The sequence below is a fragment of the Pan troglodytes genome, chromosome 1 (genome assembly GCF_028858775.2).
Source record: "Pan troglodytes isolate AG18354 chromosome 1, NHGRI_mPanTro3-v2.0_pri, whole genome shotgun sequence".
Lineage (NCBI taxonomy): Eukaryota > Metazoa > Chordata > Mammalia > Primates > Hominidae > Pan > Pan troglodytes.
The window spans coordinates 135,995,383-136,011,709 of NC_072398.2; the positions used below are offsets into that span (position 1 = coordinate 135,995,383).

Sequence of the window (16,327 nt, forward strand, 5' to 3'; positions counted from 1 at the left end):
CTTAACAGGAAGGATTCAAAGCTTTTAGATAAAGGTACAGTATAACTTTTTATTATAAAATTATAAAATTAAACTATCTCTAATTTTATAATTTCTCTAAAAGAGTTTTAAACAAAAACAAATGGAGGTGCCTATTAGTGTCAAAGGTAGCTTTATCCTGCTTCAAAATCTCATAATCAGAATCATTTTCAAGAGACAGAATTAGCTAAAGCTTAACTTATCACCTCTTGGGAGTCATTCATTCAAAAAGCAATCAAATGGCTACTACATGCCAGATAATGTGTGGACACTGGACCATGCAAAGTTTAACAAAATTTGGCCCTTGATCTAATGAAATGTAAAGATAAATAGGAAACATAAAAAAGAGAGAACTTTGCAATAAAATACATTAAGTATAGTAATATACACATATGTTGCTATTGTGAAAGGATATGTAAGACGCACCCAATTCAGCCTGGAAAGAGATGGGTTTTAGTGATGGAAATTATCCCTGGGTTGAGTTCTAAATAACAAGTAAGAAGACAGGAGGCATTGTCAGTAGATGGACAAGCTGGTGTGAGATGAGAGTTTGAGGGGCCATGTGGCAGAAGGAGATAAGACAGCTCTTCTTGCAGAGCTTTCTGTGTCACACTGAAGAGCTCATATTTTATCCTGTAAGCAGCCAGAGCCACTGAGAGGTTTTAACCAAGGAAGCTGCATATTTTTTTCTTCTTAAGCTATGTTGTAGGCTCCTACAAAGCCATATATTTCTTTATTGTGAAAGATAATAATATAGAAGAGAGATGAAAGGGGAACAGGATAGGAGACAGGAGATGGTCTATGACAAGGGCTGGAAAACTATTTCCATAAAGAGCCAAATAGTGAACATTAAAGCAGTAGCTGTTGGAGGCCATCTGTTCTCTGTCAGAACTATGCAATTCTGCCATGGTAGAGTTAAAGCAATCATGGCAGAAAAGTGAACATGGCTGTGCTCCAGTATAACTTTGTTTACAAAAACAGGCAGCGGGTCTGGCCCATGAGCCATGCATGGTTTGCCAACCTGGCCTAGAGCCCCACTGACCAAAAGAACTTTCCACAATAATGAAAATGTTCTACTAAAGGTATGTTGCTCACACATACCTGTAGGTTCCGTGTATGGCCACATGGAGCCATAAAGCACTAGAAATGCCAAAAGTTAGACTAAGGAATTGAATTTTTAATTTTATTTCCTTTAAATGATTTAAATGTAAATATTCATACGTGGCTTGTGGTTACCCTACCAAACAGTACAGAGTTAGAAACTGGTAAGGTAGCCAGCAAGAGATGGTGAACTAGGGCACTGAAGGTAGAGACAGAGAAGAGGTGGTAAAGGTGAGAAATATTAGGAGGTGATATGGTAGAACCTAATGCTGGATCAAATATAGTGAGGGAGAAATAGTCAAAAACACTTCACCCATGTTGAGCAGCAGTAACCAAGTGGACAGCTGGGCCATGCACTGAGTATAGAGGGAAATATGTTGTGTTACTTTACACATGTTGATTCAACGTGCCACCTAAGAGAAGAAAACACTTGACTATAATACAAAGAAGTAGGTAATATTAAATATGTTCTTTTCATAGATAAAATGACTATAATACAGGAATATTAAGTAACTTGTCCAAGGTCATTGCAACTTGAGTTTATCCGATTCCAAGACTAAGGCATAGTCCCTTACACCAAGATGAGTAAATAGTTAAGAGCTGACACCTTGGGAGGAAAGAACTCACCCAGAGAGAAGCAGGGAGAATATTAGTGAGACTGTCTCAAAAAAAAAAAAAAAAAAAAAAAAAGGGCTGGGCATGGTGGCTCACGCCTGTAATCCCAGCATTTTGGGAGGCCGAGGTGGGTGGATCACCTGAGGTCAGGAGTTCGAGACCAGCCTGGCCAACATGGCCAAACCCCGTCTCTACTAAAAATACAAAAATTAGCCAGGTGAGGTGGCAGCGAATGCCTGTAATCCCAGCTACTCAGGAGGCTGAGGCAGGAGAACCGTTTGAACCTGGGAGGTTGGGGTTGCAGAGAGCCAAGATCACACTACCGTACTTCAGCCAGGGTGACAGAGTAAGACTCCATCTCAAAAACAAATAAATAATAAAAATTAAAAAGAGGCCGGGTGCAGTGGCTCACACCTGTAATCCTAGCACTTTGGGAGGCCGAGGTGGGCAGACTGCCTGAGCTCAGGAGTTCAAGACCAGCTTGGGGAACACTGTGAAACTCCATCTCTACTAAAATACAAAAAGTTAGCCGGGTGTGGTGGCATGCGCCTGAAGTCCCAGCTACTCGGGAAGCTGAGGCAGGAGAATTGCTTGAACCCGGGAGGTGTAGGTTGCAGTGAGCCAAGATCACGCCACTGCACTCTAGCCTGGACAACGGAGTGAGACTCTATCTCCAAAAAACAAAAAAAAAAAAGAAAGAAAAGAAAAAAAGACAGTTGATCCAGGCTAATCACCTGGTAAACACACTAATGCCAAACCTCTTGATAAAGAGACTAATAAAATTTGTAGCAAGAGAGGCTTCATCTATGGGATGCTTTTAGAAGAACATACTTAGTCTAGGATTGCTTATGGTAAGTGACCCAGGAATTAATGGATTTATGAGATCTGACCCCCTTGAGAATGTCACATAAGCTATGTAACTCAAGATTAACTGGAGGTGTTTTATCACCAAGAGAGCTCCTTCTATGTAAATGATATGAACTGCATACATCACTTAGAGACCTCACAGGTTCCCAGGTGGTCTGGTGGTTAAACAAAAATTTTAATAAAAAATAAAATTATTTTTAAAAAGAGACCTCACAAGTAATCTTGTTCCAGAGTACACCCTAGGCACACAGACCTAGGGAGCCCTGTCAATTGTCCTGAACATCTTCCTGCTTTGCTTGTGCCTCCAATGGCCAGTATCTTCGAAATTATTCATGAGGCTTCATTGAGGGTAAGTGCTCTAACTTATGTGTCTCTGATGTGGAATACTCCCAACTTTCTGTGTTATCCCTGTACTAAATAACAAAAGACATATAATCATAGAAGCCTTCCCTGGGTTTTAGATTTTGACTAAGACTTGAAGGATAAGTAAATTTTTCAAAGATGGGGAGAAAACAGAGGATATGAATAAAGGAAGAAATATGAGAAAAACCCAAAGGAACCTAAGACAGTAAGGATAGAAAACTGATTCTAATGAATAATTTAAAAAAAGAGGCTGAAGGCATATGGAGCACATCACAGAGAACTTCAGAAGTCAGAGAGAGAAGTGTAAACAGGATGCAGCTTTTAGGGAAAAAATAAGGTAGTGAAAGTGGAATGTAAGAAAGATGATTCTGGTAACACTGTGAGGAAAGGACTGAGAGAGGGTGTATCTGGAATTAGGAAGTCAGTTAGAAGCTACTGTAGAAATTAAACCCTTGCATGTATGGCCAAATGACTTGACAAGGGTACCAAGACTACACAATGGGGAAAAGATAGTCTCTTGAACAAATGTGCTGGAAAAACTACATATCCACATTCTAAGAATGAAGTTGGACCCCTATACCATATATAAAAATTAATTCAAAATGAATTAAAGACCTACACATAAGCCCAAACTATAAAACTCCTAGAAAGAAATATAGGGGGAAGGCTTCAGGATATAAGACTTGGCAATGATTTTTTGGATATGATACCAAAAGCACAGGCAACAAAAACAAAAACAGACAAATGGGACTTCATCAACTTTAAAATCTTCTGCACATCAAAGGAAACAATCAGCAGAGTGAAAAAGCAACCTATGGAATAGATGAAAATATTTCCAAATCATGTATTTGATAAAGTATCAATATTCAGTACTACTACAACAAAATAAATAACCCAATTTAAAAATGGGCAAAGGGCTGGGCTCAGTGGCTCATGCCTGTAATCCCAGTACTTTGGGAGGCTGAGGTGGGAGGATTACTTGAGGTCAAGAGTTCGAGACCAGCCTGGCCAACATGGCAAAACCCCATTTCTACTAAAAATACAAAATTAGCTGGGCATGGTGGTGTATGCCTGTAATTCTAGCTACTCAAGAGACTGAGGCACAAGAATCACTGGAACCCAAGAGGTAGAGGTTGCAGTGAGCCAAGATCACGCCACTGTACTCCAGACTGGGCAACAGAGCAAAACTGCATCAAAAAAAAAAAAAAAAAAAAGGAAAAAATTGGCAAAGAACTTGAACAGGCAATTCTTTAAAGATATACAAATGGCCAAGAAATGCATGAAAAGATGCTCCACACCATGAATCAAAGTAAAATGTAGATCAAAACCGCATGACCAGCCAGGCGCAGTGGCTCAAACCTGTAATCCCAGAATTTTGGGAGGCCAAAGTGGGAGGATTGCTTGAGCCCAGGAGTTGGAGACCAGCCTGGGCAACATGGTGAAACTCCTTCTCTACAAAAAATACAAAAATTAGCCAGGTGTGGTGGCACATGCCTATAGCCCCAGCTACTTAGAAAGCTGAGGTGGGAGGATCCTTTGAGCCTGAGAGGTCAAGGCTGCAGTGAGCCAAGATCATGCCACTGCACTCCAGCCTGGGAACCAGAGTGAGACCCTGTATCAAAAAAAAAAAAAGAAAAGAAAAGAAAAAGAAAAAGAAAAACACATGACATACCACCTCCACCCATTAGAATGGCTACTATCAGAAGAACAGAAAACAGCAAGTGTTGATGAGGATGTGAAGAAATCAGAACCCTTGTGCACTGTTAGTGGGAATGTAAAAAGATGTATGCATTATGGAAAACTGTCTGAAGGTTCATCAAAAAATTAAAGGACCATCATATGATCCAGCAATCCCACTTCTAGAAATATATCCAAAAGAATTTGAAACAGGGTCTCAAAAATATATTTGTATGCCCATGTCCATTTCAGCATTATTCACAATAGCCAGGGGTGCAAGTAATCTCAATGTCCATGGACGGATGAATGCATAAGGAAAATGTGTTACACATACAACAGGAATATTATGCAGCCTTTAAAAAGAAGAAAATCCTGTCATATGCTACAACATGATGCATTTCAAGGACATTATAGTAAGCAAAATAAGCCAGGCACAAAAGGATAAACACTGTATGATTCCATTCATATGAATTATTTAGTCAAAATCATAGAAACAGAAAGTAGAAAGGTGGTTGTCTAGGGCTTGCAGGAGAGGGAAATTAGTGTTTAATGGGCGTAGAGTTTCAATTTTGCAAAATGAAAAAGTTCTAACGGTCTGTTGCACAATAATGTGAATATACTTAACACAACTGAACTGTATTCTTAAAAATGGTTGAGATGGGCCAGGCGCAGTGGCTCATGCCTGTAACCCCAGCACTTCAGGAGGCCAAAGCGGGTGGATCACTTGAGGTCAGGAGTTTGAGACCAGCCTGGCCAACATGGCAAAATCTCGTTTCTACTAAAAATACAAAAATTAGCCAGGCATGGTGGTGGGCACCTGTAATCCCTGCTACTTGGGAGGCTGAGGCAGGAGAATCACCTGAACCTAGGAGGTGGAGGTTGCAGTGAGCAGAGATGGCGCCATTGCACTCTAGCCTGGGCAACAAAGCGAGACTCCATCTCAAAAATAATAATAATTCACTAGTGATGACTATCAATATTACAAATTGTTAGTTTAGTTATTTACATTGTATGTATTTAAAATAAAAGTAGTCTTTTAAAAAAAATAAATTTTTTACAGACAGGGTTTCTCTGTTTTGCCCAGGCTGGATCTCAGCTCACTGGACACACTGCTTAAACTCTTGGACTCATGCGATCCTTCCGCCTTAGCCTCCCAAACAGCTAGAACTACAGGCAAGCACCATCGTGCCCAGCTAATTTTCTTTTTCCTTTTTTTTTTTTTTTTGTAGGGTTGGGATCTCACAATGTTACTCAGGCTGGTCTCAAACTCCTGGCCTCAAGCAATCCTCCTGCCTCAACCTCCCAAAGTGCTGGGATTTATAGACGTGAGCCCCTGAGCCCAGCCAAAAGTAGCCTTTTAAATTTAAAAAATAAAAAGATTATGTATTTCAATGAGGCACTAAGATAATGTCAATATAAGAATTTGGGGACAGGAGGAAGTTAGTGTCAGGAATATGAGCTAGACTCAAAATGAGCCACAGTGATATTTGTCCTTTTCCATAAAGAGCCCCACTCAATTCTAAGATTCAGTGAATACCATTCATCTTGCAGTGTACAACATGGAGGGTGAAAGAATGAGCTGGAAGCAGGCATCATAAAGCACCATCGTACTGCAAAGAGCAGGATTTAAAACCTAGCACCACCACTTGCTAGCTAGGGAAACTTGGGTAAGTTACTCTAACCTTTCCAAAACTCACTTTCCTCATTTGTATGATGGTGATAACAATTCATATCACAGATCCGTATCTTTTATATAGTAACTTGAGGATCACGGGAAAAGGATTTGCCCAAACTAAAAATAAACAGCATGACTTTAAAATAATCAATGATATCAGTAACATACCGCTGATTCACAAACGGGCTGGAAAGCTCTGCAAGCAGGCGAAAATTCCCAATGTATGCCAGCACTCCATTTTTCTGAATGATAAACATAAAACACAATGTCAAGGATAACATTCTTAACAAAATTCCCAAATACCGTAGAAATATCCAATAGCTTCTCAGCATAATATAACAATCAATACCAAAACAGATCAAGAAGTTTTCAACCTTTTACTGTTAAACTGATTTTCTTCGTGAGAATATAGAAAGATCCTTGGAATTCTACAGTATTTTTAAAAAACAGTAAATTATACACTTATGTTCACTTACGTATACAGTGTCCACTTAATGAAAATAGGCTTCAAGCAGTTGTGTCACGTTAAACAAATTAACTCTGTAAATAACCATTAGTAATGGCATTTTCAAATTACTGTAGAAAAGAATGATCACGTGGCACGCGCCTGTAGTCCCAGCTACTCGGGAGGCTGAGGCGGGAGAATGGCGTGAACCCGGGAGGCGGAGCTTGCAGTGAGCCGAGGTCGCACCACTGCACTTCAGCCTGGGCAACAGAGCGAGACTCCGTCTCAAAAAAAAAAAAAAAGAATGATCACAAAGTACTGTGAATTTCAGAAGATGAGGAGTTTTATAACAATTTAACACCTGATAGTAACTCACTTTATATCCATTACTAACTGGAAGCACCTTAAAAATCTCAAAAAAGCACTTATCCTCAATAACAATACACAAGCCTGTGAGTACAGGTATATTTGCCCAGTATGACAACATATGCCACCATGTTTGTTCTGAAAAATATATTTGTGAATCAGAAGATCCTGGAGCTAAATTTAGGATCTTTGAGACCTTTCTAAATTTAAACACAATACCTAGTACATTCTACCAATTAAATAATATAAGTTTAGCAGAGTTAGTAAACATTGGAAGGAAAACCAAAAGTATACATTCTAAAAATTTTACTTAATATACTTTAAAAATTGCTACTAAGTAAATGGAGTCACTCCAGCACTTCCAATTAAATCAGAATTATGATTACATGCCAAAGAAAACAGTCCTCCCTACCCCAATACATTAGATGTAAACAAAAGTTTGGAAACTATTTTTCTACTGGCTATACCATGCTGCCTTCCAAATGAGAACAATATGAAGCATTAAAAAAATAATAGGTGGACTTTTTATTTGATGATTTTTAGTATTTATTCATGAAAATTATTTTAGGGATTCAAAATTCTAAGCTAGATTATAAGAACTACCTTTAACAAGGTTAATCTAAAACTTTTTATAATCACAAATTAATTACCCTTAGCAATACTGGAATTTGTGATGAGGAAGAAGGAAGGAGGGATGGCCAAAGACACAGAAACAGCAGGCAAGAGGAGCACTGAATGCACAGGGGGTGACCAACTTTTCAGAGAGTCAACCAGGGCACAGCCATACCAGTCCAGAGACATAACAATGGAGGAGAAAGAAGTATGCACAGGTTTTATTACTTTAACACACAAATATGAAGAATAGGTATTTATGTGAAATTATTATTCTATGCTAGTTTTCTGTTATACTAAATGCTTTTATTTAAACAAGATGGAAGAAGTGCAGATTAATTTAGATGTGCTTGCCTGTCTTATCCCAGACTTGAGAGACACAGTCTCCTTAGGTGCTTGCACATCTCCTTCACCAAGCCTGTATTAGTTTGTTAGCGCTGTCATAACAAAGTACCAAAAACTGGGTGGTTTAAGCAACAGAAATGTATTGTCTCACAGTTACGGAAGCTAGAAGTCCAAGATCAAGGGGTTAACAGGGTCATGAGCTCTCTGCAGGCACTAGGGAAGAATCTGTTCTAGGACTCTCTGCCAGCTTCCTGCAGTTCCTTGGCTTGTGGCAGCCTAACTCCAGTCTCCACGTGGCATTATCCCTGTGTGCATGTCTGTCCAAATTTCCCCTTTTCACAAGGAGACCAGTCATAGTGGATTAGGGGCCCACCATATTTTAATACAAACTCATCTTAACTAACTACATCTACAATGACCCTATTTCCAACTGAGGTTACATTCTAAGGTACCGGGAGTTATGACTTCAACCTATGAATTTTGGAGGGGACACAATTCAAACTGTAACAATGCCCAATCCCAAATTCTTTCCTGCCTATTGTGCAATATGTTCTGTTTTATCTCCCTAATTAAATTTTATGTGTCTTTCCCTCTGTCTATAACATATCATTATATACTAATATATATAAAATAACATAGATTTCCATATACAATAATAACTTTCCTTCTCAGTGATGTCTGGGACACTCTGGGTGTTGATATCATAACTGTTCTCATTTTCATTATCTGAAATCTCAGAAAATACAGTCACAGTATTCACAGTGTGGTAGGTTAAACTAACACTATGTCAATACAAATCAAAACAGTTAATCCAATGGGCAATGTCAATGATAGACTGTTACTGCTCACAATTACAACACACTTAAGTTGCATCAGTGGATGATCCATTATTGTGAACTGCAAATCATAGCTGCCGTGATTTTTTTTTTTGTATCAGAGGAAGGGGTTTCCCGGGCTGCAGGATTTTCAGTGGTAAAATGGTACGACTAGGATAGCTCTGAACAGGCCACTCTCATCTTTGTTTTATTATAAATGCATTTAGGCTGGGCATGGTGGCTCACAAAAGTAATCCCAGCACATTGGGAGGCCAAGGCAAGAGGATCACTTGAGCCTAGAGGTTCGAGACCAGCTTGGGCAAACATCGCAAAACCCCATCTCCATACAAAAATTTAAAATAACAAATAAATAATTCATTTTAATACATATTTGAAATCACATTTGCAGCTAAAAAAAAGGGGGGGGGGGATGAGAAAAGCACAAATGTCTGAGCCCTCTAATTTATTCAGCATAAAGAACCACTTTAAAGATAATAAGGAACAAATTGCCATTTGCATTTCAAACTCCTTAGGTATTTTGTGTGCTTTTTTTAATGAAAAAATTTGGTGGCTTGTTCAAAGTTTAGGTGAGTTTTCTCAAAAGAATTGCTTGGAATATTTAAGAAGAAGTTAAAATAACAAGTAAAGTAAAATAAGAGAAATGTTCTGTTTGTTTGCTATCTCTATAGTTAAATTCTGTACCAAATTAGGGAAAAGGACAACTTTGGAAACAGTACACAACTAAAATATGACTCTTGAGGGGACAAAAAAATGAAAGGAAAAAGTTATTTTAATGAGATTCTTACTTGAGCCAGACACCAGACATAAACATCTTAGAAAGATTTGCATTATGGCTGGGCACAGTGGCTCACACCTGTAATCCCAATACTTTGGGAGGCCAAAGCGAACGGATCACGAGGTCAGGAGATCGAGACCATCCTGGCTAATACAGTGAAACCCTGTCTCTACTAAAAATACAAAAAATTAGCCAGGCGTGGTGGCGGGTGCCTATAGTCCCAGCTACTCGGGAGACTGAGGCAGGAGAATGGCGTGAACCTGGGAGGCGGAGCTTGCAGTGAGCCGAAATCGCGCCACTGCACTCCAGCCTAGGGGACAGAGCGAGACTTTTCTCAAAAAAAAAAAAAAAGAATGATTTGTATTATTATAACCCCTCACTAAGACAAATTCATGTATGTAATAAACATGAAGCATTAAAAAAATTATAGGTGAACTTTTTATTCCTTAAGGATAATTTCTCTCATTCATAACACTGACTTTCTCCCATCAAAGGTGATTTTTCTTCTGATCTATTTTTCCTAACAATTCTCTTTAGTTGTTCTAAGTCTATGGCATTCTACGTAACTACATTCAATGTTTAGAGAAGATGACAGACCAGACTGCTGCAAAATGTTACGAGTTAATGTGTTCCTAAGGTCAGCCAAAATTCTTGCTAAATTTCTTACTGTATCCTTCAAATAAATAGTTTTTCCAAAGATAAGATCAAATACCAAAATTTATTTTTATTCAACTTATAAAGTATTTTAAAGCAGACTCCCCAAAGTCATGTAAAATATCAAAATACTATAGCAGCAACAGCCTAAGCCTTAATTAAATTTTAAAAACCATTTTAGGCTGGGCACAATGGTGCACAGCTGTAGTCTGACTCAGCTACTCAGAAGGCTAAGGCAGGAAGATCACCTGAACCCAGAAGTTTGAGGGTGTGGCTGTGAGCTGTGATCACACTACTGCATACCAGCCTAGGTGACACAGCAAAACCGTTTCTTTAAAAAAATTCTAAAAATTTCTCTCTAGTTAATATTAACTTTAAAAACAAAAAAAATCATGAAGTATACTATATTTAAGACCTTTTTTGAGAATTTAAAGATTACTTTTTCCGACTCCTTTCATACTGGTAAAGAATTAAAAGTATTAACCAAAGTACCAAATTAATATCAGATAAAACCTGACTTCATGATTTTCATTAAGTATTAAAAGAGTCAGTGTAAAAATGGTAAATTTGATGTTATGTTCATCTAAACAACTTTGGCCAAAGTGCAAATTTTCCATGCTTTGAGGAAACTGTCTCTTGAATTTGAAAAAAGTTGGGCATAACATCTTGGCTCTTCTAAGTCCTCTCTCCTCTTCCCAAAGAGAATGGTTAGTTCTAGTACTTCTAGCCCAATGGTTCTCGTGTAGTTCCCAGATAAGCAGCATCAGCATGACCTGGGAACTTGCTAGATATGCATATTCCAGGGCCCCATCCAAGACATACTGAATGGGAAACCATGAGGGGTGGGAACAGCAGCTGTGTTTTGCAGGCCCTCCAGGTGAGTCCAAGGTACATTAAAGTGAGAGAAGTGCTTTCCTAGTCTAGAAATAGCCAGCGATCTATAAGCCCCAAGGAGCTAGCTCCCTACTTCTCAGAAACCGCGCTGAGCAAAGGTTTACAAACACCCACCCCAGACTGCACAGCTCTTAAGGTGGACCTGCTACATTCCTCTAGAAAAGTTTTTCCTGACCCCTTAACTCTTAGCTGGGAGAACCCCCAGTCAATTGCCTCCGCAGATCTCTCTGCTTATCTGTGAGAGTACTTAGCTCCTTGCAAATATCTACATTTCCTGTTCCTTATTCACTGTTATATCCATAAAGCCTTACACAGTGCCTGGCCCATGTTTCCTGAGTTGAACCTGGCCTTCTCAGTGCTGTTAAACAAGCACATCACCTCTAAAGTCAAAATCCCAAGAGTCCTTCAGGCCTATTTCTGAGTGGGAGAGAGGATTATCAGAATATTAGCCTTTGGCTGGACGTGGTGGTTCATGCCTATAATGCCAGCAGAGGCAGGAGGATCATTTGAGCCCAGCCAAGGCAACATTAGTGAGACCCTGTCTCTTAAAAAAAAAAAAAAAAAAAAAGCTCACTCACATTTCATTCCAAAAGAAAAGGAGAAAACCATCCAGATTTTAATCTCATAAAGATATCAGCGGAACAGAATTAGAAGTTATCAAATTTGTTATGAGAAAATAAAAATGTCTGAATCTCCAAACACTGATACATTTAGAGTTAGTGAAGCAAGGCTGGTAAAAGTGGGTAAGCAAGTAGAAGAGGTAGGGGAATGTGGGACCACTGTAACAGAAGTAAAACATCTAGAAGCAGACAGTGAGCACACTTGCAAACTAAGGAGCAATAGGATGTAGTCTAAAAGAAAGACAAACCAGGATTATAGCTCTGACCTTACTAGCCGTGTAACCTTGTGCCTATTACTGAACTCCTCTGATCCTATTCCAAGAAATCTATAACAAAGGGTTAATACTTTTAAACAGGGCTGTTGTTAGGACTATATGGCTGCCATTACTACCATCATTGTCCTCATCACTTTATAAAACATAAAACGAGAGAGTTAAAATTAACGACAGATGGAAGTGTCTAAGAATGCCATTTGATACTGTTGGGGTGATGGTCCCAACACCAGGTCGTGGGGGTGACGAAGTCTGGCGGAGTCAAAGGAATGAAAAAAGACAGTTTACGAGAGAAAGTGGGTCCAGGGGGCCAACACTAAGTATGGAGGCTGCGAAGGCCCCAAGCTCTGGAAGCCCAGACTATTTATTGGTGATCAAACAAAGAAACAGGTGGTGAGAATGTGGGGGTCGAAAGGGAGCATTATATTAAGCACATGATTTACAGCTGTGATGGTTTAGCATATGCTCTGCTACTTGAGATAATGGAGAGCAGGTTCTTTTAACTCAAGATACAATCGATCCTGGGAGAGCAAGGAGCAAGGAGCCAGCAAGTCTAGACACATTCCAGAGCCAGGAGCCTTGGATTCTATCCAAGCCATGAGCGGTTTTATGCCCTGGGCTTAGATTACGGTGCGTCAGGGTAGCCTTCCACCCTTTGGCACAGAGCTTGGTGTTCCAAAGGCCACAAGGGGTTTTAGACCCTGGACCCCGCACATGTTCCAAGACTCTCTTACATTATGTCAGTCATGGAAGCCCTGCCTCAGCTTCTCTCCCAACACTCAGCTTTTCCCAACAGATACCACCACTATATCCCAATGCTGACAGAATTTCCAGAAATATTTATTGGCAAACTTTTTAAAACTTCCTCTATTTGAGCAAATTATTATTATAATTAAGCAATTACATTTTGGGAGGCAGGGATAGTTAAAAGCAATTAAGTTTTGGGAGGCGGAGACAGTTAATGACAACATGCCTGTGGTATGGAGGGCAGGATTTGAATCCTAGCTCTGGTGGCAACTTGGGGCAAAGCTAATCTAAATTTCGGTTTCTCCTTTTGTAAAATGGGCACAATGCCATCTTTATAGCAAGACTGACATGAGAATAAAATGAGACGCATACTGATCGCCATCAGTATGCGGCGCTCAAAAGAGAAGGCACTCAAAAGAGGAAAAAGGACTAGGTACAGTGGCTCATGCATGTAATCCCAACACTTTAGGAGGTTGAGGCAGGAGGATCGCTTGAGATCAGGAATTCTGGGCCAGCCTGGTCAACATAGTAAGACCCCACGTCTACAAAAAAAAAATTTTTTTTTTAATTAGCCAGGCATGGTGGCGTGTGCCTATAGTCCCAGCTACTCAGGAGGCTGAGGCAGGAGGATCACTTGAGCTCAGGAGTTAAGGCCACAGCAAGCTATGACTGCACCACTGTACTCCAGCGTGGGTGACAGAGTGAGACTTTGTCTCTAAAAAAACAACTGAACAAGGTAAATTTTCTTATTATAAAGACAAGGCCTAAAAGGGCCTATTCCTTCCTGCCTAGGTGCAATCATTCACACCTAGTTACTGATGCAAGGGTGACCACACAGGTCTAAGGTTCAGGCCTGGATGATGGGGAGGAATGGATGATTAGACAGATCATTACAGTCAGGAAGGACTGGATGCACTACTAATGAACACTGCTATTTTACTATAAAAGATAACCTTACGTGAACAAATCACCCTCCAAAAGTAGTTGTTACTTTCTACTTGTTGCAGAAAAGCATCCAGGATGAAAAGGAAAATTAATACTTCTAAGGGTAAACTAAACTGTTTTATTGATCCTATGGTTTTTGTCAGCTTTTCATCTCACTTTGCACAACTATAATATATTTCATCCAACCTAAACTTAACTGTGTTCATGATGACTTTATGTTCATCATACCACAGTGTGGCATGGTTGAAATGGCCTCTGAAAATTACCTACTTTCCATTACCCACAGATTTTTAAATCCCACCCACAAAAGCTCTTCCAGTTTACCCTCAGCTTAGGGTGGACTACTCCATAGTGAGGAGTGTAAGCAGCTCACTGCAACCTGGGACTGCTATTCAAAAGTTCCAAAATTATACTGCTCTCTCAGATTTCCACCTGCCTGTCCTACTTCTGATCCTCACAACCCAAAAAACTTAATTGAATCCAATCTCTTTTTCATATAAACCTTCTGATATTTACAGACAGTATATGTTTATTTTCTTTCCCAGTATCATTTCCACATTGCTCAGGTAAAGACTCTTCTAGCCAACCCTTTTCAGAGTTCTTGATCCCTGTTAACTGCAGTCTTCACAAAACAAAAATAAAACAAACAACAGAAACCAAGCAGCCTCTTGATGAAAAGAACCAGTTACACAATGATTCTCTGAAGAGAATTTTGGCAGAATGAATCAATATCCTTAAAACATACATATACTAGGCCGGGCGCAGTGGCTCATGCCTGTAATCCCAGCACTCTGGGAGGCCGAGGCGGGTGGATCACCTGAGGTCAGGAGTTCGAGACCAGCCTGCCAACATAGTGAAACCCCATCTCTACTAAAAAATACAAAAATTAGCCAGGCATGGTGGCAGGTGCCGGTAATCCCAACTACTTGGGAGGCTGAGGCAGGAGAATCGCTTGAACCTGGGAAGTGGAGGTTGCAGTGAGCCAAGATCACGCTATTGCACTCCACCCTGGGGGACAAGAGCGAGACTTTGTCTGAAAAAAAAAAAAAAAAAAAAAACACATACTATTTGCCCAAGAATTCCACTCAACAAAATTATTCTTTGAAAATAATTATTCATGTGCACAAATGAGAAGATATATGGATATTCACTCAAAGTTACCTATGACACTGAAACACATAACAATAGGTCATTGGTTAAATGTTATTACATATCCATATGCCACCAGTAGAGATAATGATACCACCAGATAGTCTGAGAATAAAAACATCTTCGGAACTTGCAACAGACTCAGAGTTTACCTCCTTCGCTTTCTTAGGTATCATTTGAGGATATGCTGCAGCAAAATGAGTGAATAAACAAGAAAGTCAAAGACATGGGATTGAGGAAACAGTGACTTCAGCCCAAGATTGGAATGACAGGGAGCCCCAGGCCACTGGGCAGCAGCACAGACAGCAATCTGTTCAGACTGCAGCAGAACAGCAAACTCCTGGAGCAGGTATGTGGGAGCTGGGAAAAGATGGTTGCAGAGATGGAGTAGTATCCTTGAGGATATGAAGCTACTCAAATATGTAGTAAAGGCAAATGATGGGGGGAAAAAAGGAAGGCAATTAGAAACTCCAAAAAAATTACACAGAAAATGTAATCTGGGTCCTGCAATCAACTATTTTAATACAATCATAATAAATATTTTACTGATTTTCTGTGTGTAGATCAACTGACTACAAAGAAAAACTTACTATGATTACAGAATACAAAGTAGATATTTTTAATTCTCAGCAATATAAAAGTACAAGTGATAAAAACTGAGAAGCAAAGTAGGAGTTAGAGAAGTAGAAGAAAAAATTGGGGCACTAATATCTTCATTTTTAAAAGTATCAAGAGGTGGCGGGGGTTCCAAGACGGCCGAATAGGACCAGCTCCAGTCTATAGCTCCCAGTATGAGCAACGCAGAAGACGGGTGACTTCTGCATTTCCAACTGAGGTACCGCATTCATCTCACTGGGGCTTATCAGACACTGGGTGCAGCCCACAGAGCCGAAGCAGGGCAGGGCATCGCCTCACCTGGGAAGCACAAGGGGTCAGGAATTCCCTTTACTAGCCAAGGGAAGCCGTGGCAGATGGTACCTGGAAAATCAGGACACTCCCACCCTAATATTGTGCTTTTCCAACAGCCTTAACAAACAGCACACCAAGAGATTATATCCCGCGCCTGGCTCGGAGGGTCCCATGCCCACGGAGCCTCGCTCATTGCTAGCACAGCAGTCTGAGATCAAACTGCAAGGCGGCAGTGAGGCTGGGGGAGGGGCATCCACCATTGCTGAGGTTTGAGTAGGTAAACAAAACGGCCTGGAAGCTCGAACTGGGTGGAGCCCACCACAGCTCAAGGAGGCCTGCCTGCCTCTGTAGACTCCACCTCTGGGGGCAGGGCATAGCTGAACAAAAGGCAGCAGAAACTTCCACAGAATTAAACATCCCTGTCTGACAGCTTTGAAGACAG

At 40.1% G+C, this 16,327-nt stretch overlaps 1 protein-coding gene across 7 annotated transcripts in view; it reads right to left on the bottom strand.

Annotated features, from left to right (window-relative positions):
* The window catches only part of TLCD4 (TLC domain containing 4), a 113,141-nt gene that overhangs the window by 15,064 nt on the left and 81,750 nt on the right, over positions 1-16,327 (bottom strand). For all 7 annotated transcript variants that reach the window (XM_016922951.3, XM_054685135.1, XM_054685125.2 and 4 more), the window contains one exon: positions 6,485-6,558. In XM_016922951.3, the coding sequence (XP_016778440.1) occupies positions 6,485-6,558 (74 nt within the window). The remainder of the gene's footprint in view (positions 1-6,484; positions 6,559-16,327) is intronic.